This window comes from Oryctolagus cuniculus, chromosome 8 (genome assembly GCF_964237555.1).
Source record: "Oryctolagus cuniculus chromosome 8, mOryCun1.1, whole genome shotgun sequence".
Classification (NCBI taxonomy): domain Eukaryota; kingdom Metazoa; phylum Chordata; class Mammalia; order Lagomorpha; family Leporidae; genus Oryctolagus; species Oryctolagus cuniculus.
In genome coordinates, this window is record NC_091439.1 from 118,804,775 (window position 1) to 118,830,182 (window position 25,408).

A 25,408-nucleotide genomic window follows, 5' to 3' on the forward strand; every position below is an offset into this window, starting at 1 on the left:
AAATCTGAGCCGGTGCTCAGAAAAAGCTAGCAAGGTAAACCAGAGGAACAATTTATTTTTATCCAGAAAGGTCAGTAGGTGTGAAAAGGTCTGGTATGTTTATGGTGAAAGTACAGTTAAGTCAAACTCCATTTTTACAAATGATAACAGGGTTTGCCTGTAGCTTGCCAAACAGCTATAGTCACTTCTTTAAAATAATAATAATAATAATAATAATAATTGGGCCGACATTGTGGCATAGTGGGGGTTAAGCCACTGGCTGCACTGTTGGCATCCCATATGGATATTGGTTCATATCCCAGCTGCTCTACTTCTGATCCAGCTTCCTGCTAAAGTGCCTGGAAAAGCAGCAGCAAATGGCCCAGGTGCTTAGGCTCCTACCACACATGTGAGGGACCCAGATAAGGCTTCTGGTTCCTGGCTTCAGGCCAGCCCCGCCCTGGCCATCATGGACATCTGGGGAGTAAACCAGTAGATGGAAAATCTGTCTCTGTCTGCCTCTCTGTAACTCTGCCTTTAAAATAAATAAATAAATCTTAAATAATAATAATAATTAGAATGGGGCCAGCATGGTGGTACAGTGGGTTAAACCACTGCTGTGACACTGGCATCCCATATCATAGTGCCAGTTTGAGTCCCTCTGCTTTTTTTTTAAAGATTGATTTTATTTATTTGAAAGTCACAGTTACACAAAGAGAGAAGGAGAAGCATAGAGACAGAGAGGTCTTCCATCCTCTGGTTCACTCCCCAGTTGGCTTCCTTTAGGTCTCCCATGCAGGTACAGGGTCCCAAGGGCTTGGGTAACCTTCCACTGCTTTCTCAGGCCATAGCAGAGAGCTGGATTGGAAGTGGAGCAGCCGGGTCTCAAACTGGTACCCATGTGGGATGCTGGCACTACAGGTGGCGGTTTTACCTGCTATGCCACAGCACCAGCCCCAGTCCCTCTGCTTCTGATCCAGCTCCCTGCTAATGTGCCTGAGAAAGCAGTGGACGATGGCCCAACCATTCGGACCTCTCCCACTAATGTGGGAGATCCAGATGCAGTTCCAGGCTCCAGGTTCCTGGCTTCATTCTGGCCCAACCCTGGCTGTTGTGAGCATTTGGGAAGTGAACCAGCAGATGGAAAATGGGTCTCTCTCTCTCTCTCTCTCTCTCTGTTTCATAGATATGACACATGTACATGATAGACATGACACATAGTTTATATAATCCATTTCAAGCTTCATTAATTTTCTTCCTATATGGCAAATATTAACTTCTTTTTAAAGATCTATTTATTTGAAAGAGTTACAGAAAGAGAGGGAGAGAGAGACAGAGACAGAAAGATATTGATCTTCCATCCACTGGTTCACTTTCCAGATGGCCACAATGTCCAAGGATAGACCAGGCTGGAGCCAGAAGCTTCATCTGCATATCCCATGTTGGTGCAGGGGCCTAAGCACTTGGGCCATCTTCCGCTGCTTTCTCAGGCTCATTAGCAGGGAGCTGGACTGGAAGTGGAGCAGCCGGGACTCTAACTGGCGCGCATGTGGGATGGCAGCATCACAAGTGGCAGCTTAACACACTACGCCACAGTGCCAGCCCAGATATTAACATTTCCAGCAAAGCAGCCAGACCTGAGCCAGGCTGGAGTTGGGAGCCCAGAACTTGATCCAGGTCTCCCACATGAGTGCCAAGAACTGAACTACTTGAGCCATTACCTTCAGCTTCCCAGGGTACACATTAGCAAGAAGCTGAAATTGGAAACATCCAGGATTCAAACCTAGATACCCTGATAAGGGATGCAGACATACCAAGCAACATTTTATTTATTTATTTTTTTATTTTTATTTTTTATTTTTTTTGACAGGCAGAGTGGACAGTGAGAGAGAGAGAAAGGTCTTCCTTTGCCGTTGGTTCACCCTCCAATGGCCGCCGCAGCCGGCGCACTGCAGCCGGCGTACCGCGCTGATCCGATGGCAGGAGCCACGAGCCAGGTGCTTCTCCTGGTCTCCCATGGGGTGCAGGGCCCAAGCACCTGGGCCATCCTCCACTGCACTCCCTGGCCACAGCAGAGGGCTGGCCTGGAAGAGGGGCAACCGGGACAGAATCCGGCGCCCCGACCGGGACTAGAACCCTGTGTGCCGGCGCCACTAGGCGGAGGATTAGCCTAGTGAGCCGCGGCGCCAGCCCACCAAGCAACATTTTAACTGGTATGTCAAATGCCTACTCCCATATTGAATCTTAGTATTAGCACGTATTACTGTTTTTCAAAAGAAATGTTGAACCTTGTTTTTGTCTAAATTAACTAGAAAATCCTCAAGCTAAATGACATCAACACCTTATACTTAGGGAAGAAATATGGAAATTCTGGCCTTTGGGAAAACAATCTCTAAACATTTGGCTTCCATGTAAGATGTAAGAAGGTGATCGATAATTGTGTGTTTAGGAGACTAGTTTTCCTTTAGTGACTACTGTTGATTATCCTAGGAAGATCAAGAGGTAATGTGAAGGTCAGGTGCACTTGCATGTCATGAAAGAGCTTAAGGCAATGAATATTTCTTCAGATTCATTAGTCTGGTCAGGTTCCATGAACAATACATAGAAAATACAGTCTGGCAGTCTTAACATTGAAAAATATCAGTGTATTCTGAGGGCTGACATTATGGCTCAGTGAGCTAAGCTGCCACTTGCAATGCCAGCATTCGATATTGGAGCACCAGTTTTGAGTCCCAGCTGCTCCATTTCTGATCCAGCTCCCTGTTAATTCACTTTGGAAAGCAGCAGAAAGTGGCCCAAGTTCTTGGGTCCCTGCCCACAACATGGGAGCCTCGGTGGAGCTTTGCACACTTGGCTTCATCCTGGACCAGCCTTGGCCATTGCAGACATTTGGAGACTGAACCAGCAGATTAAAAATCAATCTCTCTCTCTCTTGCTCTCTCCCTCTTTCCTCCTACTCCATCCACCGCTCCCGCATCACTCTTTTCCCTTCAAATAAGTAAATGGGTCATTTAAAAAAAAATCACAATACTAACATATTTGGATTGAGGTGTTGCCTGAGTACCCTTCCACTTCATGTCTGTTAGTTTCCAAGACTCAACTGTATACACATGAAAAATAAAAGTAATGTATGAATGCATGTACTTTAAGCCTATCCAAAACCAAGCTAGATAATTAGGTTATTTATTTCAGTATTAAAGTTTGTTTCAAGGAAGAATACAGAAACTACTCTTTTTGAAGATGACTGAATAATATATTTTAAATATTTGTCAAGCAGATGCATAGTTTGATGTGAACATCATTTGACATGATGTGAACCAATACTAACATCTTCACTTACGAGCAAAATCAGTCTTTCCTCAGATGGTGTCTCTTTACCATCAGGCATCCAAATTGAAAACTGTAAAAAGTCAGCATCTAGATTGTTGTGTTTCAATACAAATCCGTTTTTATAGCAGTAAGTCCTATGTGGAATTAAAAGCTAAGATTTATATCTTAACTGTAGGCAACCAAAACTGCTATTCCCAGTTTCGTGATTATTCTCTTGCTGTCTTTGGAAATAGTTGCTCTAGATCTAGATCAATTTAAAAAGGAGCCAGAGAACCCACTCTTTAAAAGTCATAGGCAACTCCTACAGTCCTCTTGATTCAAAGGGCGGTCAGTGCCTGCTGACCAGGGAGACTGTCCCTCCCTCTCGAGAGCTCCATGGTCTCAGAGGCTGCCCTTGTGCTTGCAGCGCTTGGTGTGGAAATTCTGTCCAGGAGTTGATGTGGCACATCCCGTTCCAGGACACGTGTATGTTCAGTCTGACTTTTGTCTTCAACAGCCAAATCAGACACAGTGATCCTCTCCACATGATGCATCTGTTCTGAAGGCAACTGCTGTGTCCACCAGCCATGCCTACCCCACATCCATCCCTGAGTTCGCCAGGGATCCCAGGCCTGACCTGGGCCCCTCATGCCCACACACGATTTTCTCAACATTTCTCCCTATTTGTTTACATCTGTGAGACCCCAATTCTTCCTTGACTGACTGTGGATAACCAGTTTATGTTATTACAGAACGTTGTCCTGAACTGTAGGGAGCACTAGGTTATTGAAGTAATCAAAGTGTCTTATGTTATTACAGCTCAAATACTTATGTTCACATAGATAGTTTAGATCAACATTAAACAGGAACTTACTGCTTTTTATTTAGTACCTGCAAGACATTGCTAGCTTGAGGGTACTTATCAGATGCAGTTTGTGGTCTCAGCCTTGAATTTAGAAAACAACTCCTATTTCATTTGAAACATTTAGCCTGTTTTAATGTAACACCTATTTGAGAGTTCAGATAATCTGAAAATCTGTGACTACTGTCACTATCTACTCACGGTTCATCAGAATGTAAGTGTCAAATAGTGAAGAGAATTTTGACAATTATCATTATTTCTAAGGTTAGCATGTCTGAAGGGTATGTTTTGAAGATAGCAGCTTGTGTGTGCCTCCCAGATGAGGTCACCAGTCAGGCCTCCGGCTTGCTGCTGTGTTTCCCTGTGACTTACGTCACAAATGGCTTGAAGAGCTGAGGTGGAAGGAAGGAGGGTCATGAGTGAGTGTGGAGCTGCCTCGCTTGGTCAGAGGCCTGTGTCTGGGTTTGGAGCCCTTAGAGAACGGAAAGGGCTGGCAAAGGTTTCCAAGTTGTGTACATCAAGCTCCAGTTGTCATCATCTCCCTGGCCTCTGGACTGAACTGAGGGCTCCTCTGGGCTGTGGCCTCACAGGGTCCTTTTTTCCTGCTGTGGTGCCTGTCTGATCCTCTGGCACCTGAGATGCGAGAGTGACGTGTGGAAGCCAACCATGGCTTACTTCTCTCAGTGTCTGCTCAAGCCTGTTGTCAACACGTGGGCAGCAGCATGAGATCAGGAACGTCTGCCCTAAGGAGTAGATGGGGACCTTGACTCTGGTCAGGACAGCCATCGTGGCAGAGATGGCTGTGGAGCCGGCCTTCTGTCAGATGGCCTCAGGACAGGCATGCTCATGACAGAACCCCACATGGTAGTACCAGGGCTTGTGGAGTCCCCACTTCACAGCAGAGGCCTGGGAAGTAAAAGCTGATAAGCGGTGGTCATTTTGGGAAGTTAACATTCCATAGACCATCTCAAGAGTTAGCTGTTCTGCCTTGGTCTATCAGCTGCATTTGGCCAGGTCCCTGATACCAGTGCACACTTGGAAATGAAATAGAAAAAGTGCCCTGGTGATCAAGAGAAAATTATGGGTTTCATAATAATTTTAAAATATTTTATGTTCATAGGTAAGGTTCAGGGGAAACTGAGAACTCTCATTCAAGAACTAGCAGTGAAATTGTCCACAATACAGTGTCTACTTTGACAGTGACACAGCTGACCAGGGTGGGTTAGAAAGAGGATTATCTATGTCGGATGACAGAGATGACGCTTAATACTTATTAAAATACTTATTTTGTGTGTTCTCATGTTGGTAGTGTAACATCTTTGGTAGAGTAACTACTGTGACGTAAAGTTGAGAATCACTGAAGCAGATAGCTTAAATTCTTTCTCTACTGTAAGATCCTGAAAGAATATTTATTTAGCTTGTATGTTTGTTATGGATCCATTATACTGAAGATTGTTCTATTTGATATTTTGAACAGATCAGGATTCTCATGATCAACCAAAGAGAAGAAGAATTAGAAAGCATAAATCAAAGAAAAATTTGAAAAATTCCAATTTTGTTCATGTAGAACAAGCAGAATTAGAGAAACATCAGAGTCTTTTACAAGAGAAATTACAGCACCAGCACACAGATGGCCCGTCAATCAGCAAAAATAAAAAAAGGAAACTGAAAAAGAAACGGCAGATTAAAAGGAAGAAAGCAGCTGGCTTAGCAACAAAGGCTTCAGGTGTCAATTTCATGTACCAACCTGCAGAGAGCACCAGTGAGCAAGAAAATGAAAGAGACAGTGAGGGAGAGGTTAGAGACAGCAGTGAGGAAGATGTCAGAGATGCCAATGAGGAAGAAGCTGGAGACGCCAGTGAGGAAGAGGTTAAAGTCACCAATGAAAAGGCAGATGGCATCCTAAGCTTGCTGAAATCAATGCAAGAAATTTATTTTTATGATGGTATGTATTTTCCTGTTTTGACTAATGGCACCCACTTTCAATTGTGGAAAAGTGAACAATAAGTTAATATTTTGATGTTTACAATATAAAGCACATTAAAGTGTTCATGACAAATAATGAATTTCAAGGCAAAAATCAAGATATTTAAATTCTCTCCACCAAAGGGTTGGAATTGCTAATTACTCGAGACATTCTGAAAGAAGCAGCACGGCCAGCCCAGTAAAGCTGTGCCTCTGGGTTGGCTGGGCTCATGTTCTTCATTCCTCTAAAATCAGGCTTCAGAGTGTGTCGGTGTTCTACAGTGTTTCTAACTGAAAGGCGAATCTAGACCGGAGGTTTTCATGGACTTGTGTTCACCTTCATAAATTTATAGAGCGGTAGAAGCAGCACATTTCCTCTTTAGGAAACACAAGGACACATCAAAAGATCTGTGAGGAAATGGAACTAAAAGGTAAGTTTGGTGTAAAAACAACTTGAAATCCATGCATAAGACATGTTATAATTTTCTGCATATAGCTTACTGATTTAAGATTTTTCAGTTAGCATTTTCTGGAAACTATCTGAGTTCGTGTAGGATATGAAACTAAAGGTGTGTTTATTCTCATGACTGGCAGTTGCTTACATTTGTGTTACATTTTATTGATAACTGGCCTGAGGATTACAAAGAAGCAACTGCCAAAAGCCAGGAAGAAAAGGACTCCAACAATTTTCTTATTTTTTTTATTTATTTATTTATTTATTGACAGGCAGAGTTAGACAGTGAGAGAGAGAGAGAGAGAGAGACAGACAGGAAGGTCTTCCTACCGTTGGTTCACCCCCTAAATGGCCGCTATGGCCGGCACTCTGCGTCGATCTGAAGCCAGGAGGCAGGTGCTTCCTCCTGGTCTCCCATGTGGTTGCAGGGCCTAAGCACTTGGGCCATCCTCCACTGCACTCCCGGGCCACGGCAGAGAGCTGGACTGGAAGAGGAGCAACCGGGACAGAATCCAGCACCCCAATTGGGACTAGAACCCGGAGTGCCGGCACCACAGGTGGAGGATTAGCCAAGTGAGCCGCAGCGCCGGCCAATTTCCTTATTTTGATGACATTACTAATAGATTAGGGAATGTGGTGGGTTTAATAGTTCCAGATTTCAGCAAGACCAATTTGACCCAAGAAGATGATGCCAGGTGTCCTTAGCCCTTTTCTCTTTACCATGTTTATCAGCGATTTGTATCAACAGATTGAAAACATAATATCCAAATGACACCAATTAGAAGACATAGCTGATACACTTTGAGATAGAAGGTAGGATTCAGAAAGATCTCAGTAGATTTTTCATTCTCTGTACAAATAGAATAGCTTATGGCAGACCAGCAGCCATGCCAAGAATAACTAGAAAATCAGATTAAAAGATCTGTTGAAGGAATGTCAGCTCCTGAAGAAGTGACACCTGGGGAAGTGAACCAGCCTCCTATAGCCACTTTTCATTCAGGGTATTGGCCAACTGTGGATGTGAGGCATCGGGTTAGGGTCTAGAAAAGGAGTCCTAAGAGGCAGACAAATCAGCAGAGTATATGTCAGTCTCATGGAATTATGGAGACAGAAAGTAGAAAGTCGGGGGGCTGGTGAGGAAGAAAGTTGAAGAGACCCTAACACTGTGCTGGCCTTCCCTCAAAACCATCACCAAAATCTGACACCCAGGGAGGAGGTAAAAACCCACGTAAAGAGCCCCTGAGTATTACAGTGGACTTCTTGGCAGTGCTGATGTGCTGTGCAGACAAGGTTTCCCAGAGCCCAGGATACCAGAGGTAGATGACTTGGCAGACATGACAGACCCTGAATGAGCCAGGTTGACTCACCCTGACCCTGTTTGCCTAGCAGGCTAAGAGCAAACTTCTCTATAGGAAAATATCATTTAAAACCTCTAAAATCCTTCTTGTGCGTGCCAAGAGACAGGACCATAGAGCCAACACCGAGAGAATAGAGCCGTGGAAGTAGCCACAGGAGCAGAAGACATTGATTTCATCAGACAGGAAAGTTTAAGTAGATCTGGTTAAGTGGTTCAAGAAATTGGGGCTAAAATGAAGAAAAAAGATTAAAAAAAAAATGGAGACTCTATAACCGAAATTCAGAACTCAGTGTAAACAGAAGATTAAATTCTACATAAAACACAATAGCTAAAGCACCAGAGGAAAAGGAGCTGTAACCGTCACAAGACCAGCAGCTGAACTGATGGTTGTCCTTCAGTACAAACAGTAGGACTCGGCGCCTGGTTCTTGGTTTGCTTGACTCATCCTAAACCGCCGGCAGTCTTGTTCTTGTTGTTTAAAGACACGGGACAAGAAGATGAGGAGCTTGGCTTCGTTGGTTTATCCTAGAGCTGCTTGCGACTTGGAGTGCCATGTTATATTTGGACAGTGTCTTGCAAGGTCAAACACATAAAAGTTTCCATTGTTGTTCAAAAGTAGCGTTTTTGTTGTCCTCATGTACTTTTCAGAGGTCTCGTGTCCCAGTGCCTTTTTATGTCCCAGACATCTCATTCCAAGTAGAAATGTGTTTGAAGCTTTCCTTAGGAAGTGAAATCTGATCGTCATCATTTACAAAAGTAAAGCTCTATTTCAACGTGATGCTGACTTCGTTTAGGTCTCTGCAAAGACTCAGATTCCTCTGTGTGTGTGGAAACCACTGAGGAGCTGCTGCGGCTCCTGGAGTCTCGCTGCATGCCTGCCTCAGACGTGTTCGTTCTGGACCACATGAAAACACTGTTGCTTTTGCAAGATACTGAGAGACTGAAGAGTGCTCTGGAAATATTCCCAGAACACTGCATGATGCCTCCTGGTAAGTACTGTGTGGTTTATTTGTTGTACTGCTGACATGCTGTAGTCAAAGTTTTTCCGTGAAAAGTTACACTCCACCAGGACAGCAATGAATCAGAAACTGTAAGGATGCCCAGAGAGCTTAGAAGAGTAGAATACCACAGAGAAATGGGTTTCTTCTGTCTCTGCTTGCTATAAAATGTCACAATATATGTGGAACTGCATGTGCAGTCTAATTTTCCAGACCTGTGAGCTCTCAACTCTTAGAGCCGCATTTTCCTAAGTTTTAATAGAAGTGAAATAGTTCATTTCTTCCCTTTTCCTTCTCTTCTGCTGAGGTGATACAAAGTAAATTTTTTTCTGTCTTCCAAATATTTTGGTGTGCCTCATTGAACATCTACTGTTAGGAAGAGTGTTGAGATGTTATGAATCTCTTGTTTATTTCCAGCTTTTACTGGGTAACCATTCTATGCAGACTGTAGTGTGCAGGGGCCATGTGTGTGGTGGCATGGGCCAATGGTGGGCATAGGAATCATGGAGAAAGAGCCAGTAGGATTGGCCAACAGGGTGTGTGTAGAAGAGCCAAGAAGCTGGTAGGAGAAGAAGGACTGCAGGAAGGAGCAGGCTGGGGTGAAGAGCTGTCAGGAGCCCTGTGCTGCTTGCTGGACACCCACGTGGGCGCCTGGACAGAGTAATGGGGAGTGGGAGAAGGGCTTCATCAGGAAGGGGCCAAGAGCAGACCATGACTGATGACCTTGCCACGAGGGTTGCTGTGAAAGAAAATGGAAAGTGAGGTTGCAGGAGCAGGCAGAGTCTAGAGGCACCGAGAGAGGAATCAGAGCAGGGCTGCTGTGGTGGGGAGCAGCCTGTGTGGAAGGAAAGAGGGAGACCACGGCTGGAGTCACAGGAGCAGGGGCAGCTCTGGAAGGGACACAAGATCAGGGGTCTCAACTCAGAGACTAGCATTCTTTGTTATTTGGTCCTCAGGCCTACTATATTATTTAACAAATTTAAACATCCACAATAACTGTTCATCTCAAATGGCAAAAAGCCTATTTTATTAAGTTCAATTAACATGAGATTTTTATGAGATGAACGAAAGTAAACCATTTAAAGTTTTGAATCTTGGGGCTGGCATTGTGGCGCAGCAGGTTAAGCCGCTGTTTGCAATGCTGGTATCCTGTATCCTAGTGATGTGTTTGAGTCTTGGCTGCTCTGCTGCTGATCCAGCTACCCGCTAATAATCCTCAGAAGGCAATGAAAGATGTCCCAAGTGTTTGGGCCCCTGCCACCCACAAGGGAGACAGAAGTGGACTTACTGGCTCCTGGTTTCTGCCTGGTCCAGCCCTGGCTGTTGTGGCCTTTTGGGGAGTGAACCAATAAAAGATTTCTCTCTCTCTCTCTCTCCCTCTCTCTCTCTTTCTCTCCCCTTCTTGTCTCTCTTTCTCTCTCTTCCTCTCCCTCTCCTTTCCTCCCTCTCTGACTCTCTACCTTTCAAGTAAATAAGTCTTTAAAGATAAATTTAAGTTTTTTAGGATAACATTTCCATCTTTTTAAGAGTTGTGTTGTGTTTCTCATACTTGAGGGTTGTGTGTGTGTGCAGTGTTCTAAAATGCATCAGGCCGTGGTTAGCACTCTGCATTGTGAGATGCTTCAGAAGAGTGTGGACAGCTGTTAGGATATTCAGCAGATTCCTCAATATTAAGATCATTGTAAACCATTTTTTAATCATTGGAAGTCATTGTTTTTTTTAATTATTGATGGGTTTTGTCTACCAACATATTTATAATTGACCAAACTAAAACTTCTGTATGAATCTGTTTCTATAAAATTGATTCCCTTCAAATGCATGTAAATATGCATTTATAATATTCCTGGAGTCAGACTATTTTGTGAAATAATTTTTTTAAATGATGAAGCTTTATTTTCAATAAAATAAATAGATTTGAGTATTACAGATTTGGCTTACACTAATTTTTCAACTTATGTTTTCTTTTCCATAAAACTAGCTCATAAAGTTAAATTAATAGTTGTATCTCTCATTTCTGTGGGACAAGCATGGAATAGCATTCTATGAGTAGGTACAGGTGCTTTCTGACCGTTGTATCTCTGCTGCCGTGTGGCTGACTCAGTAATTCTCTTTCCTGGATCATAGATGTCTCATTCAACAGGATACAGGCTACCCTTTCACAAATGTAGCACAGCTGCTTCATAGTGTTAGGCAAAGTGGGTGTTAGAAAAGTGACACCTTTTATCATATGCACCTGTTGTCGTAGGTAATTGTCGCTCCCCCTCTTCGTGGAGGAACGACACAGGACCCTGCGCTGTTCTTTTCGTCTGCTCGGCCCTCCCCGGGTTTGCTGCTGGTTCTTCCCGGGTTGGCTACTATCCCTTCCACCTCCGTGGAAGGGCAGTTCCCCCTGGCCACATTCCCCACTTCCGCAGGGGAGCGGCACACTGCCGGCCGGCTCTCTGGGGGGCTGCACGGGTGTTCCTTCAGCTAGATGTTCCCCATAGATGTTCCTGGTGCATGCCGTCTCTCTCCTCCTTTATAGTCCTCCTCCGCCAATCCCAACTCGGCTGCCCACACGCCGAGTACGCTGCTCTCCAATCAGGAGCAAGTCCTACAGTTAATTGGTTGAACTGGAGGCAGCTGTGCGGAAGCTGTTTACTTCTCTCCCAGCGCCATATTGTGGGAGAGCAGATGCATAGAATAAGTCTTAATTCCAGTAACAGTCTAGTCCGGTTTGCTCCCCACAGATCCCCCTTTCTTTTTATTTTTTAGCGTTGATACGCGCCTGTCTTCGGTGTCCCGCGGCACACACTCTGCTCTACTTGCTAGAGTTGCCACAGGCTCTTACAAGTCCTATCAATCAGGAAAACCGAATCCGGGTCCTCTCTTCGCCGTGTTGTGAGGAGGTTTTTAGGCGCTGATGCGTGCCTGTGTTCGGTGCCCTGCAGCGCATGCTCTGCTCTGCCTGCAGGGGACTTACAAGACCTATCAGGCAAACCGAATCCAAGCCTTCTCATTGCCTTATTGTGGGGGAGACTTATTAGTGTTGGTTCGTGCCTATCTTCGGTGACCTGCAGCTCATACTCTGGTCGAGCTTTGCTGGCGCTTACCGCCTTAAATCAGGCAGACCGAATCCAAGCCTCCTAATTGTTGCATTGTGGGGAAGCCTTACTGATGTTAATTCGTGCCTGTCTTCGGTGACCTGCGGCGCATAAGCTGCTAGCCGCCGCAGGTGCTCATCGCCTCACTAATCGGGCAGACCGAATCCAAGCCTTCTAATTGGCATGTTGAGGGGAGGCCTTATTTCTCTCTATTTCTCTATCTCCGGGCATTCCTATTTCTCCCATTTTACTTCTATCTTCCAGCATTCCTATTTCTCTCACTTTACTTCTAAAACTTCTGTTTCTCATATCCCCGCAGCTTCCCGGCACCTCGCCCCGCCGGCGGGTTCCCGGCTCTGCGCCGCTTCAGCCCGCGCGCCTCTCTCATCTGCGCAGCTTCCCGGCTTTGCGCGGCTCGGCTTCGCGCACTCCGCGGTCTCCACGCTTAACCCTTTCGCGTCTGAACCACGGCCTACGCCAGCGTTCCCTATCTATTCACGCCCCGTGCTCTGTCTGCACGCGGCGGCTTCCGCGAGTAACACAGCGTGGCTTGCGTCTCCACCACTAGCATTCAATCCAAGTTCCCCGGGCTAGCCTGGCGAATTCAACCCAGCGTACGTCTCCGCCCCACGGTTTGGCTTCCCGTCCTTTGCTCCCCGGGCTAATCAGACGGATCCCAATCTGGCTTGCGTCTCAGCTTCTGGTTTTAACTTTTCGCCCCCTATTCCCGGGCTAACTTGAGAATCCCAAAGTGGCTTTCGTTTCCGCCTCGGCCTGCCCCCCGCGGCTTCAGTTTCCCTAACATTTTTCTCTACCCGGTATGTTTCCCCAAGCTTTCCTCCAACAATATTCCTCCCTCATTTCTCCTGGCTTCTCCCCACAGTCCGTATCCGAGTCTGTTTGTTCTAGCTTTCACTTTCGCTTTCAACCTTAGAGATTTCTCCCAGCTTCCCCCCGTAGTCCGTATCCGAGTCTATGCCTAGGCTTTCAATAGCTTCTTCCGGCTCCTTTTTCGTCCGGCTTTTCCCTAGGCTGTTTGCTAGTCTCTCTCTCCGATATTTTCCCTAGTTCTTCCCGTTTCTTCCCTCCTAAGTTTCATATCCGTCCTAAGTTTCCTATCCGAGTCACGGCACCATTATGTCGCTCCCCCTCTTCGTGGAGGAGCAACACAGAGTCCTGCCTAGGCTTCATATCCGAGTCACGGCACCATTATGTCGCTCCCCCTCTTCGTGGAGGAACGACACAGGACCCTGCGCTGTTCTTTTCGTCTGCTCGGCCCTCCCCGGGTTTGCTGCTGGTTCTTCCCGGGTTGGCTACTATCCCTTCCACCTCCGTGGAAGGGCAGTTCCCCCTGGCCACATTCCCCACTTCCGCAGGGGAGCGGCACACCGCCGGCCGGCTCTCTGGGGGGCTGCACGGGTGTTCCTTCAGCTAGATGTTCCCCATAGATGTTCCTGGTGCATGCCGTCTCTCTCCTCCTTTATAGTCCTCCTCCGCCAATCCCAACTCGGCTGCCCACACGCCGAGTACGCTGCTCTCCAATCAGGAGCAAGTCCTACAGTTAATTGGTTGAACTGGAGGCAGCTGTGCGGAAGCTGTTTACTTCTCTCCCAGCGCCATATTGTGGGAGAGCAGATGCATAGAATAAGTCTTAATTCCAGTAACAGTCTAGTCCGGTTTGCTCCCCACAGATCCCCCTTTCTTTTTATTTTTTAGCGTTGATACGCGCCTGTCTTCGGTGTCCCGCGGCACACACTCTGCTCTACTTGCTAGAGTTGCCACAGGCTCTTACAAGTCCTATCAATCAGGAAAACCGAATCCGGGTCCTCTCTTCGCCGTGTTGTGAGGAGGTTTTTAGGCGCTGATGCGTGCCTGTGTTCGGTGCCCTGCAGCGCATGCTCTGCTCTGCCTGCAGGGGACTTACAAGACCTATCAGGCAAACCGAATCCAAGCCTTCTCATTGCCTTATTGTGGGGGAGACTTATTAGTGTTGGTTCGTGCCTATCTTCGGTGACCTGCAGCTCATACTCTGGTCGAGCTTTGCTGGCGCTTACCGCCTTAAATCAGGCAGACCGAATCCAAGCCTCCTAATTGTTGCATTGTGGGGAAGCCTTACTGATGTTAATTCGTGCCTGTCTTCGGTGACCTGCGGCGCATAAGCTGCTAGCCGCCGCAGGTGCTCATCGCCTCACTAATCGGGCAGACCGAATCCAAGCCTTCTAATTGGCATGTTGAGGGGAGGCCTTATTTCTCTCTATTTCTCTATCTCCGGGCATTCCTATTTCTCCCATTTTACTTCTATCTTCCAGCATTCCTATTTCTCTCACTTTACTTCTAAAACTTCTGTTTCTCATATCCCCGCAGCTTCCCGGCACCTCGCCCCGCCGGCGGGTTCCCGGCTCTGCGCCGCTTCAGCCCGCGCGCCTCTCTCATCTGCGCAGCTTCCCGGCTTTGCGCGGCTCGGCTTCGCGCACTCCGCGGTCTCCACGCTTAACCCTTTCGCGTCTGAACCACGGCCTACGCCAGCGTTCCCTATCTATTCACGCCCCGTGCTCTGTCTGCACGCGGCGGCTTCCGCGAGTAACACAGCGTGGCTTGCGTCTCCACCACTAGCATTCAATCCAAGTTCCCCGGGCTAGCCTGGCGAATTCAACCCAGCGTACGTCTCCGCCCCACGGTTTGGCTTCCCGTCCTTTGCTCCCCGGGCTAATCAGACGGATCCCAATCTGGCTTGCGTCTCAGCTTCTGGTTTTAACTTTTCGCCCCCTATTCCCGGGCTAACTTGAGAATCCCAAAGTGGCTTTCGTTTCCGCCTCGGCCTGCCCCCCGCGGCTTCAGTTTCCCTAACATTTTTCTCTACCCGGTATGTTTCCCCAAGCTTTCCTCCAACAATATTCCTCCCTCATTTCTCCTGGCTTCTCCCCACAGTCCGTATCCGAGTCTGTTTGTTCTAGCTTTCACTTTCGCTTTCAACCTTAGAGATTTCTCCCAGCTTCCCCCCGTAGTCCGTATCCGAGTCTATGCCTAGGCTTTCAATAGCTTCTTCCGGCTCCTTTTTCGTCCGGCTTTTCCCTAGGCTGTTTGCTAGTCTCTCTCTCCGATATTTTCCCTAGTTCTTCCCGTTTCTTCCCTCCTAAGTTTCATATCCGTCCTAAGTTTCCTATCCGAGTCACGGCACCATTATGTCGCTCCCCCTCTTCGTGGAGGAGCAACACAGAGTCCTGCCTAGGCTTCATATCCGAGTCACGGCACCATTATGTCGCTCCCCCTCTTCGTGGAGGAACGACACAGGACCCTGCGCTGTTCTTTTCGTCTGCTCGGCCCTCCCCGGGTTTGCTGCTGGTTCTTCCCGGGTTGGCTACTATCCCTTCCACCTCCGTGGAAGGGCAGTTCCCCCTGGCCACATTCCCCACTTCCGCAGGGGAGCGGCACACCGCCGGCCGGCTCTCTGGGGGGCTGCACGGGTGTTCCTTCAGCTAGATGTTCCCCATAGATGTTCCTGGTGCATGCCGTCTCTCTCCTCCTTTATAGTCCTCCTCCGCCAATCCCAACTCGGCTGCCCACACGCCGAGTACGCTGCTCTCCAATCAGGAGCAAGTCCTACAGTTAATTGGTTGAACTGGAGGCAGCTGTGCGGAAGCTGTTTACTTCTCTCCCAGCGCCATATTGTGGGAGAGCAGATGCATAGAATAAGTCTTAATTCCAGTAACAGTCTAGTCCGGTTTGCTCCCCACAGGTAATATCTGCCATTCACTGAGTTGTGATCACTCACACATTGAGAAGGTGCTTCACGAGTTTTTCTGTTGAATCTTTGGTCCTCTGTATCAAAGTTTTATTATTCTGACTGTTGGGGAAACTAGGTGCAGAGGTCAAGCAATGTGAAGTCTGCTGTGGGTGTGTCTTGGTGTGTGCAGAGGGGCAGGTCTCCTGTGCTAAAAGTGCCCATCAGGTGTGGAAGTGAAACGTTTGCATGAGCAACAGTGGACTGAGTCCTGGGCATCCTGGGATCTTAGACTTGGGGAGTATATCTTTTTCCTGCAGGGCTCATGCCCAGTGTCCATGCTAATAACTTTAGAAGTGGCCAAAGCCCCTTATAAACTGGATTCTAGATCTTTATGAGTTGTAAAGTCTAACAAGGGAGAATCTTCACTCAAGTTACAGTTCTCCTGTGAGGTAAGGAAAGGACTACTGCACAACAGTGTCAAAGAAACACTCATCTCCTTGACAGTTTCTTTGGGCTGTTCCCACAGGGCATTGGCATTCATGAAATGTGAATGCTGTATAATTTCTGTATTGTCTCATGGGAGATTCTACTTTACCTTTCTCTTCTAGTTAACCTGTGACATAACCTTCTATGTCCTTTCAATTTGTACATGGCTTTCTTTCAGATCAGATTTTAAACCTGTAATATTGTGCTGTGATAGCGTGAAGTTAAAACCTGAATAAAATACAAATATTCAGAACTCATCCACTATTCTGCCATATTTGTTGTGTATTGTGTAGTTAACAAGTGTAGTATGTCACTATCACATGCGATTGTGCCAAGTTTGCATTTTATTAGATTATTTCAGGATTTACTTTGGACCCCAAAACTAATATTCACAAAATAATAATTTATTATTTCTTTTTGTCTTTGTTTTATTTTACCTGTTGTTTTGTTTTTGTTTTTTGCTTTCCAGACCATGCCAGAGTAATCTCAGCTTTCTTTAATTACTGGATCACACATGTCCTTCCTGAGAAAAGCAATGAATAAAATCACTGTCTCTCTTTAAGAAGAGCTAATATTCAACAAGAAAATATAAAAGACAGAAATGAAGCAGGCTGAGAATTAAATCTTATTTACAAAGGTTAATTCTCAGTGTTTTCTTTGCAACCCAAATCCAGGGAACTTCAAAGACAATTTTGCCATGTTACTGATTCCTGTCTTTGTAAATAATGATTGAAACTTGAAGTCTCACCTGAAATTTAAAATGAGAAATAAGAGTGAAATTTATATTTTTCATTTATTTGTAATTGCATGTATCTTGAATTGATTCTGTTTAATTCCTGTAAAAATTGAAAATGGACATTCTATTAAATTAAGCTATATGGCTTGAAGATGTTATATATTTTTATAAAGTCACCTTGCATCTTAGAATCTTTGTTTTAAGAATACTTTATAGGTATTAAAATGTTCTAGTTTGGGCCTGCCTTGTGGTGCAGTAGGTTAAGCTGCCACATGCGATGCCAGCATCCCATATCGGAGCGCCAGTTCGAGCCCCTGCTGCTCTACTTCTGATTCAGGTTCCTGCTAATGCACCTGGGAAAGCAGCAGAAGATAGCCCAAGTACCTGGAACCATGCTACCCATGTAGGAGACCAGAATGGAGTCCAGGCTCCTGGCTTCAGCCTGACCCAACTACAGCCATTTCAGCCATTTGGTGAGTGAACCAGCAAATGGAAGATCTCTTTCTCTCTCTGTCTCTCCCTTTCTCTGTGTCACTCTGCCTTTCACATACATAAAATAAAACTTTTTTAAAATGTTCTAGTTTAGGCCCGGCGCCGTGGCTCACTAGACTAATCCTCCGCCTTGCGGCGCCGGCACACCGGGTTCTAGTCCCGGTTGGGGCGCCAGATTCTGTCCCGGTTGCCCCTCTTCCAGGCCAGCTCTCTGCTGTGGCCAGGGAGTGCAGTGGTGGATGGCCCAGGTGCTTGGGCCCTGCACCCCATGGGAGACCAGAAAAAGCACCTGGCTCGTGGCTCCTGCCTTCGGATCAGCGCAGTGCGCCAGCCACGGCGGCCATTGGAGGGTGAACCAACGGCAAAGGAAGACCTTTCTCTCTGTCTCTCTCTCTCACTGTCCACTCTGCCTGTCAAAAAAAAAAAAAAAAAAAAAATTTAAAATGTTCTAGTTTAAGTAGTTTGCTTATAGTATAATTTATAGCCGCCCTCCACCCCCACCCCCACCCCCAGCTTTACTTTGAGAAATAACAGCAAGAGCTAGTTTTCCTGATTTATCTTTGTTTTTGTCATGGAAGAAGTTCCTAGGTTTTAGCATTACTGAATTGGCAAAGCATCAGTCAATTTATGTAACATTTTAGGAGGGCGTTGACTCTATCCCTGAAAGTAAGAGTGGTAAAATATATATCACAGAAAGTACGATTTTAACCATTTCTAGGTATACAACTCAGTAACACTAAGTACATTCACCATATTGTGTGATTGTTACCACTGTCATTTCTTTTTATGCCTGAAAGAATGTTCCTTGCTGTGGATATATGACTTTTTATTTATCCCTTTATCTGTTGGTGGACACTAAAAAGGATTGTCTCCCCATTGTGAACAGTGCTACTGTGAAGACTTGTCGACAAGATTCTGTGTGGATGTTTGTTTTCCTTCCTCTGAAGAATAGGAATGCTGACTCAGTCTGTGTTCAACATTGGAGGAACTGCTAGACTTTTCCGCAGCGCTGCACCATTTTATACTTCCCCACATGCTCCACACCACTTGTAATTCTCCGTTTTCTTGATAGTAGCCATCCTAATCAGTGTGAGGGGGGTGTCTCATGGTGGCTTTGATTTGCATTTTGCTAATGACTAGTGATATTGAGTACCTTGTAATGACTAATGGTAACTGGGTATATTTTCAAGGGCTGTTGGCCATCTGTATAGCCTCTCTGGAGAAATGTGTGAATATCTTGTCTGGAAAAATGGCATGGCACATATTCGTGAATTGTGCTGTTATTTCATTATAGAAGTTCTTTGTATATTCTGCATATTAACCCCTACTAGATACATGACTTGAAATGTTTTCTCCCATTCTGAGCCTTGTCCTTTCACTCTGAGTGGTGTCCTTTATGCACTAAAATTCTTAATTTTAGTAAATTGCAGCTTGTATGTGTTTTCCTTTGTTGCCTGTGCTTCCAGCTTCATATGTAAGAAATCGTTGTCAAACTCAGTGTCATAAAGATTTTACCTTATATTTTCTTCTAAGAGTTTTTAGTTTAACTTTTATGTTTAGATCTTTGACCCATTTTGAGTTAATTTTTGAACTGTTGTAAGATAAGAGTTCACCTTCATTCCTTTGCGTCTGGATATCCAGTTTTTCCAGCACCATTGCTGAAGAGACTGTCCTTTCTCCACTGAATGATCCTGGTACCCTTTTCAAGAATCATTTGACCAACATACATGCAAAGGCTTGTTTCTGTACTTTATTCCTTTGATCTGTGCATCTGTCTTATGCTAGAACCATGGTGTTTTGATTTCTGTAACTTTATAGTAAGTTTTCAGATGAAGAAATATAAACCCTTGAGCTTTGTATTTCAAGACTTCTTTTGGCTATTTGGAATCCCATTGTATTTTATGTGAATTTTAGCCTTAGTTTTTCTATCTATGCAAATAAAAAGACATTCATTGGGGTGTTTTAAAAGATTTATTTAGTTAGTTGGTTATTTGAAAAGCAGAGTGACAGGGAGAGAGAGGAAGACAATAAGACATCTTCCATCCACTGGTCCATTCCCCAAATGACTGCAACAGCTAACGCTGGGCCAAGATGACGCCAAGAGCCAGGCATTCCATCTGGGTTTCCCACATCGGTGGCAAGGGCCTAAGTACTATAGCCATCTTCTGCTGCCTTCCCAGGCACATTAGCAGAGAAGTGGATTAGAAGCAGAACAGCCTAGACTTGAACCGGCAGTCTGATATGAGATGCCAACATTGCAAGAGATGGTTCAACTCACTACCCCACAAGGCCAGCCCCTGTGGATTTTGATAGGGATTTCATTGACTCTATCTTTATATTCCTTTTGGTAGTATTGATTTTTTTAATTAATTTATTTTTAAAGTGAACAAATTTCATATATTTCATGTATACAGATTTAGTAGCACTTCCCATCCATGAGCATAGGATGTCTTTCATCTATTTAGATTTTCTTTACTTTCCATCAGCAATGTTTTCTAGTTTTTAGTGTACAGGTCTTACACTTCCTTGGTTAAATGTATTTCTAAATATTGTTTTCTTTTGATTCTATTGTAAACAGAATTATTTCCTTAATTTTCTTTTTCAGATAATTCATTGCCAGTGATTTTTACTTTGTTGATTCAACTTTGCTGGGCTCATATATTAGATCTAAAAGGTTTTTTGTTTTTTAGAATCTCTAGAGTTTTCTATGTATGAGATCCTTTCATCTGTTAAATAGATAATTTCACCTCTTTTGTAATTTGGATGCCTTTAATTTCTTTTATTTACTTATTAAATATACATATATTATTATATGTATACATATAATTATGTATATTATATTATAATAGTATATTATATATTATAGTATATTAATATATTATTATACATATGATACATATAATTATTAAGGCTAGGACTCTCACCATTGTGTTGAATTGGGGTGGCAAGAATGGGCCTTCTGGCCCGTCTCTGACGATAGAGGAAAGACTTTTATTCTTTTTTTTTTATTATTTGACAGATAGAGTTAGACAGTGAGAGTGAGACAGACAGACAGAAAGGTCTTCCTTCCATTGGTTCACCCCCAAAATGGCCACTACAGCTGCCATTCAGATCACGCTGTGCTGATGCGAAGCCAGGAGCCAGGTGCTTCTTCCTGGTCTCCCATGCAGGGCAGGCACTCAAGTACTTAGGCCATCCTCCACTGCCTTTCCGAGCCACAGCAGAGAGCTGGACTGGAAGAGGAGCAACCGGGACTAGAACCTATCACCCATATGGGATGCTGCCGCCACAGGTGGAGACTTAACCTAGTGAGCCACAGCGCTGGCCCCAAGACTTTTATTCTTTCAACATTGAGTATGACATCATCAGTGTTTTTCATATTGGTTGTGATTACACTTTGTACCAGACTGTCCGTCTCCCTTCTTTCACCTTTGTCAGGCTCAACTTTGGTGGCACCATATGGCAGCAACAGCCACCAAGACCATAGGCTCTACTGCCCGTTCCAGTTCATTCCCATGTGGCTCACATCTAGCAAGTCTACACTGAAGCCTCGTGTGAATTTTCAAGCCCATTTGCAATTGCCTGACCTGGTCAGCCAAAGAGATGGGGAGTCCTGCAATGTCTAGAAATTTTCAGTAGATAAGGCCCAAAGCATTCACCACTCTCTACTGGTTCCATCCCAGCCTCTGCATAAACCCCCAAAATGCGCCCTAACAGAACCAGCCAGGCTCGCTGGAGAGGAATACCCAGCAGCCATCTGGCACTCCTGTGGGTGCAGCATCAGCCAGCAGGTCCCACCACAGCTCATACCCTCTTTATGCAATCAGCATGTTCGCTCTTTTTTTGAAAAATTATTTCTTATTTGAAGGAGTTACAGAGAAAGTGAGGGGTATGAGGAGAAATAGAGAAAAAGACAGAGGCAGAGAGAGATCTTCCATCTACTGGTTCACTCCCCAGATGGCCACAACAGCCAGGGCTGAGCCAGGTCAAAGCCAGGAGCCAGGAGCCTCATCTGGGTTCCCAAATGGGTGGTAGGGCCTAAGCACTTCCACTGCTTTTCTAGACCATTAGCAGAGAACTGGATAGGAAACAGCAGCCAGGATACAAACCGACACCCCTGCGGGATAGGTGCCAGCATTGCAGCCAGTGGCTTTACCCACTTACATAACACCTGCCCCCTGCCTATTTTTTTTTTTGAGTTGTGTTTTTGTTGTTGTTGTTCTTATTGTTTTTAAGATTGATTATGTGCAAATTTGGCTGTCATGAATCAGCACTTTGACAAACACACAAGGAAACACTACCTGGTATACGCCAAGGGCACTTCCACAGGAACACTACGTATTATTAACAAACAAGAGGGCCTGATCAGGATTCCTTCGTGGCACTCAGAGCTCACCAAGGACTTGAAGAGAAACTGTCCTCCTGCCTCAGAAGTAAATTGGGGATAGATGTCCACCTCTCCTCAGGAGTGAGTTGAAGACAGGTGTTCACCTACCTAAGAAGAGGATCGGGAACACTGTCTTAAGACCATTGTAGCTGCTCCATGCCCAGTTTAAATCAGAAGCCAAATCCCAGACCTGATCATTAAGAAATTTATGTTGTTCATCTGTGCACAGACCGCATCCTGCTGACAAAGCTTAAGACCCAGTGCCGTGTTTAGCTGAGGAATAACAGTGCTTTGCTGGTTACCCAGTCCGTCTTCCTGCCGAGGGCCAAAGCTCCAGACCCAACATGGAAGAAGAGGAAAGGACATGGCCACCTCCACCACTGCCCTCCAGGTTCCTAGGAGACACCCCTTCCACTATATGGGACTTTCTGGAAGCAAACTGAAACACAGGGCATTGTGTCTGGGTCTGGAAATTGGAGCGGCATGCCATTGATAACTTCAACCAAATTCAGGCTGGACATCAGGCTGGGTCCCTGAGAATGAACAGTGGTGGCAGATGGATCATCATGGGGTCCTTGTCTTCACATAGTAAGAACAAGATTTAAGCCACTACCCACATGAGGTGTTCTGAGAAAAGGCCACACCACATGGGACCTGCAGTTGTCCATTGTTTTACACTCTTGACAGAAGAGACATTGTCATCATCTGCTGTGGAGTGTCCTCCCCCGTTCCTCCTCACTCAGAAGTCAGCCTAAAGTGTTGGTGATTCCAGAATCCTCATCACAGGATGCAGGATCCACACAGCCCATGACCCCTCAGCAGCACTGAAGTGTGTCCTTCTTCCTTCAAGAGCCTCCTGTGGTCTTGTGGAGCCTGGGTTCTCGGATACACCAAGGTGGAAGGTCCTCTGCGTTAGTAATGTGCTTCTCTAATATGAAATTAAATATTGACACACAATATCCCATTAATTCTAAATACTATTTTCTCTTTTACTGATGACCCAATTACACATTTTCCATGCCCAGCAAGTTAATACACTGTTAATAGAGTGGAGATCTTCTAACATGGGATTGAATTTGCTGAATCCCTATGGACTGTTGTTCCTCCTGTTATCTTCTTTGGTTTTTGTGGGGAGCAACTCGGACTAGACTAAGTTACTGGAATTAAGACTTATTCTATGCATCTGCTCTCCCACAATATGGCACTGAGAAGGGAAACAGCTTCTACACAGCTGCCTCCAGTTCAACCAATAAACTGTAGGACCTACTCCTGATTGGAGGAGAGCAGCGTACTCGGCGTGTGGGTAGCAGAGTTGGGATTGGCGGAAGAGGACTATAAAGGAGGAGAGAGACAACATGCACCAGGAACATCTAGGGGAACATCTATCTGAAGGAACACCTGTGCAGCCCTCGAGAGAGCCGGCCGGCGGTGTGCTGCTCCCCTGCGGAAGTGGGGAAAGTGGCCAGGGGGAACCGCCCTTCCACGGACAGTAGCCAACCCGGGAAGAACCAGCAGTAAACCCGGGGAGGGCCGAGCAGACGAAAGAACAACGCAGGGTCCTGTGTCGTTCCTCCACGAAGAGGGGGAGCGACAGTTTTACTTTGTAACCCTTTGTTGTTGTTGTTGTTGTTGTTGTTGTTGTTGTTTGACAGGCAGAGTAGACAGTAAGAGAGAGAGAGAGAGAAAGGTCTTCCTTTACCGTTGGTTTGCCTTCCAATGGCCACTGCGGCCGGCGCACTGTGCTGATCCGAAGGCAGGAGCCAGGTGCTTCTCCTGGTCTTCCATGTGGGTACAGGGCCCAAGGACTTGGGCCATGGCAGAGAGCTGGACTGGAAGGGGGGCAACCGGGACAGAATCCAGCTCCCCGACCAGGACTAGAACCCCGTCTGCAGGCAGAGGATTAGCCTATTGAGCCGTGGCGCCAGCCTGTAACACCTTTTATATCTTTTTTCCTGACATTGGAAGCACAGTATAGAGACAGCGTTCGTGTGCTGTTCTAATTCCAAGGAAAGAAAATGCAACTCTAGAAAACAAAAGTAAATAAATCTTATCTCTAACATGTTGGCAGAAAGATAATATTCTGTTTATCCCACTATGATTGAATTGGATGATAGACAAATTTACCTTCTACAATAGTACAAAAAAATTCATTCAGTCCAGGGTTATCTTTTGTAAACCTTATCAGTTAAGACAAAGAGAAGTAGGTTCTCAAGAAATGTGAAGAATTTTTATTAGATTGCTAACATAAGACAGTTGAGCCTAAAAGAAAAAAGGTATTTACTAAGCCCTCAGCGTGGGGCTGATTGCTGTGCCTGAGTGCTGGCCTGTCATCAGACAAAAGCTCTACCAAGTCTTGTACACGTAGCACCCTCTTGGTTGATGCTGGATTTCCCTCGCTGTCCAGCTCTGCATGTGTCCAGAGCATTCTCAGAGCGTGCATCATCTTGTTCCATTCCACGGCACATATTCTTCAGAGGACCCATTGAATGGATTCCACTCTCTCCAAAATAAGAAATACGGCTGTACCCTCTCCACTGCACATAAATGTCACGTACAGCTTTGAAGAGGCTGCAAATTCCTGAAACTCATTCCACAGTATATAATTTTCTATTGCTTCATAAGAAACTACATCAGACTCAGTGGCTTAAAAGAGCACCATTGAGCACCTCAGAGTCGGGGCCAAGGTCCAACGTGGCCAGACTCTGTCCTCTGCTCCAGTGTTACAGGGCTATGGGAAGACTTGTCCTTGTGGTCGGAAGGCAGATTCCTTTCTGACCTTTGGCTGCAACCACTTCCAGTTCCAGCAGCTGACTTCAAGACCTGCAGAGGAATTCCTCTGTCTTATTACCTTCTAAGAGGCTCCCCTTATACAGTGAGGCCCACTCAGACAGTCTCCCTTTTGCCTAAAGCCAAGTAATCACGTCCGCTGGAATTCACAGGTACATTTGGACACACCCAGGGAACCCCTCACCGGGGCAGGCGTGAGGGCAGGGGCTTTCTAGGTCTCACTAGGCTCCTGCCCACCAAGCTCAGGAAAGCTTCTCGAAGACCTTCTGTTTACAAGCTCCACTCATGGTCTGCCACAGTCCTGGCTCCTGGTGAGTAGTTTCCTTATTCATAGTAGATCAGGAGGTGAGAAGTGGTCACCTCTGTTGTGGGAAGGATCTCATCAGAACGCATTGCAGGGGAAGCTAGGCAGAGTGAGGAAGGCTGGCTGACAAAGCTGAGGTTTGTGGCCACAACCCTGGAGGCTGACACCCTCGAGTTGGTCCCAGTCCATGTTGCCTGGTCAAGGCCTCCAGGGACTGCAGGTGCTCAAGCAGCCCCCAGGTATCCATCAAAGCAGTATGACAGGAACATGTCCCCGGAAAATGGGGAGGTGGCCAGAGTACCTCAGTGTGCCTTCCCCAAACCCCACACTGAAAATGAGAAAAGTTTGTAATTTCCTCTCATAGAGTCGGAATCTCACTAAGGTGAACGTGAGAAGTTGAGATAACAGCCTCAGAGCAGAGGCCAGCAGGGGCAGACAGTATGTGTCTCTGGGTCCCAGTCCACCTACTCTCCTGAGAGGAGCAC

General features: G+C 45.8%; 1 protein-coding gene across 15 annotated transcripts in view; it reads left to right on the forward strand.

Annotated features, from left to right (window-relative positions):
• Nucleotides 1–25,408, forward strand: part of ERICH1 (glutamate rich 1) — a 92,898-nt gene that overhangs the window by 61,830 nt on the left and 5,660 nt on the right. For 4 of the 15 annotated variants that reach the window (XM_051839253.2, XM_051839254.2, XM_070047255.1 and 1 more), the window contains 2 exons: nucleotides 5,628–6,095; nucleotides 8,721–8,915. In XM_051839253.2, coding sequence (XP_051695213.2) covers nucleotides 5,628–6,095; nucleotides 8,721–8,915 — 663 coding nt within the window. Of the gene's footprint in view, nucleotides 1–5,627; nucleotides 6,096–8,720; nucleotides 11,170–15,743; nucleotides 17,537–18,331; nucleotides 19,414–25,408 lie in introns of those variants that run through there. The other 11 variants (XR_011378082.1, XR_011378084.1, XR_011378085.1 and 8 more) reach the window with 7 other exon arrangements.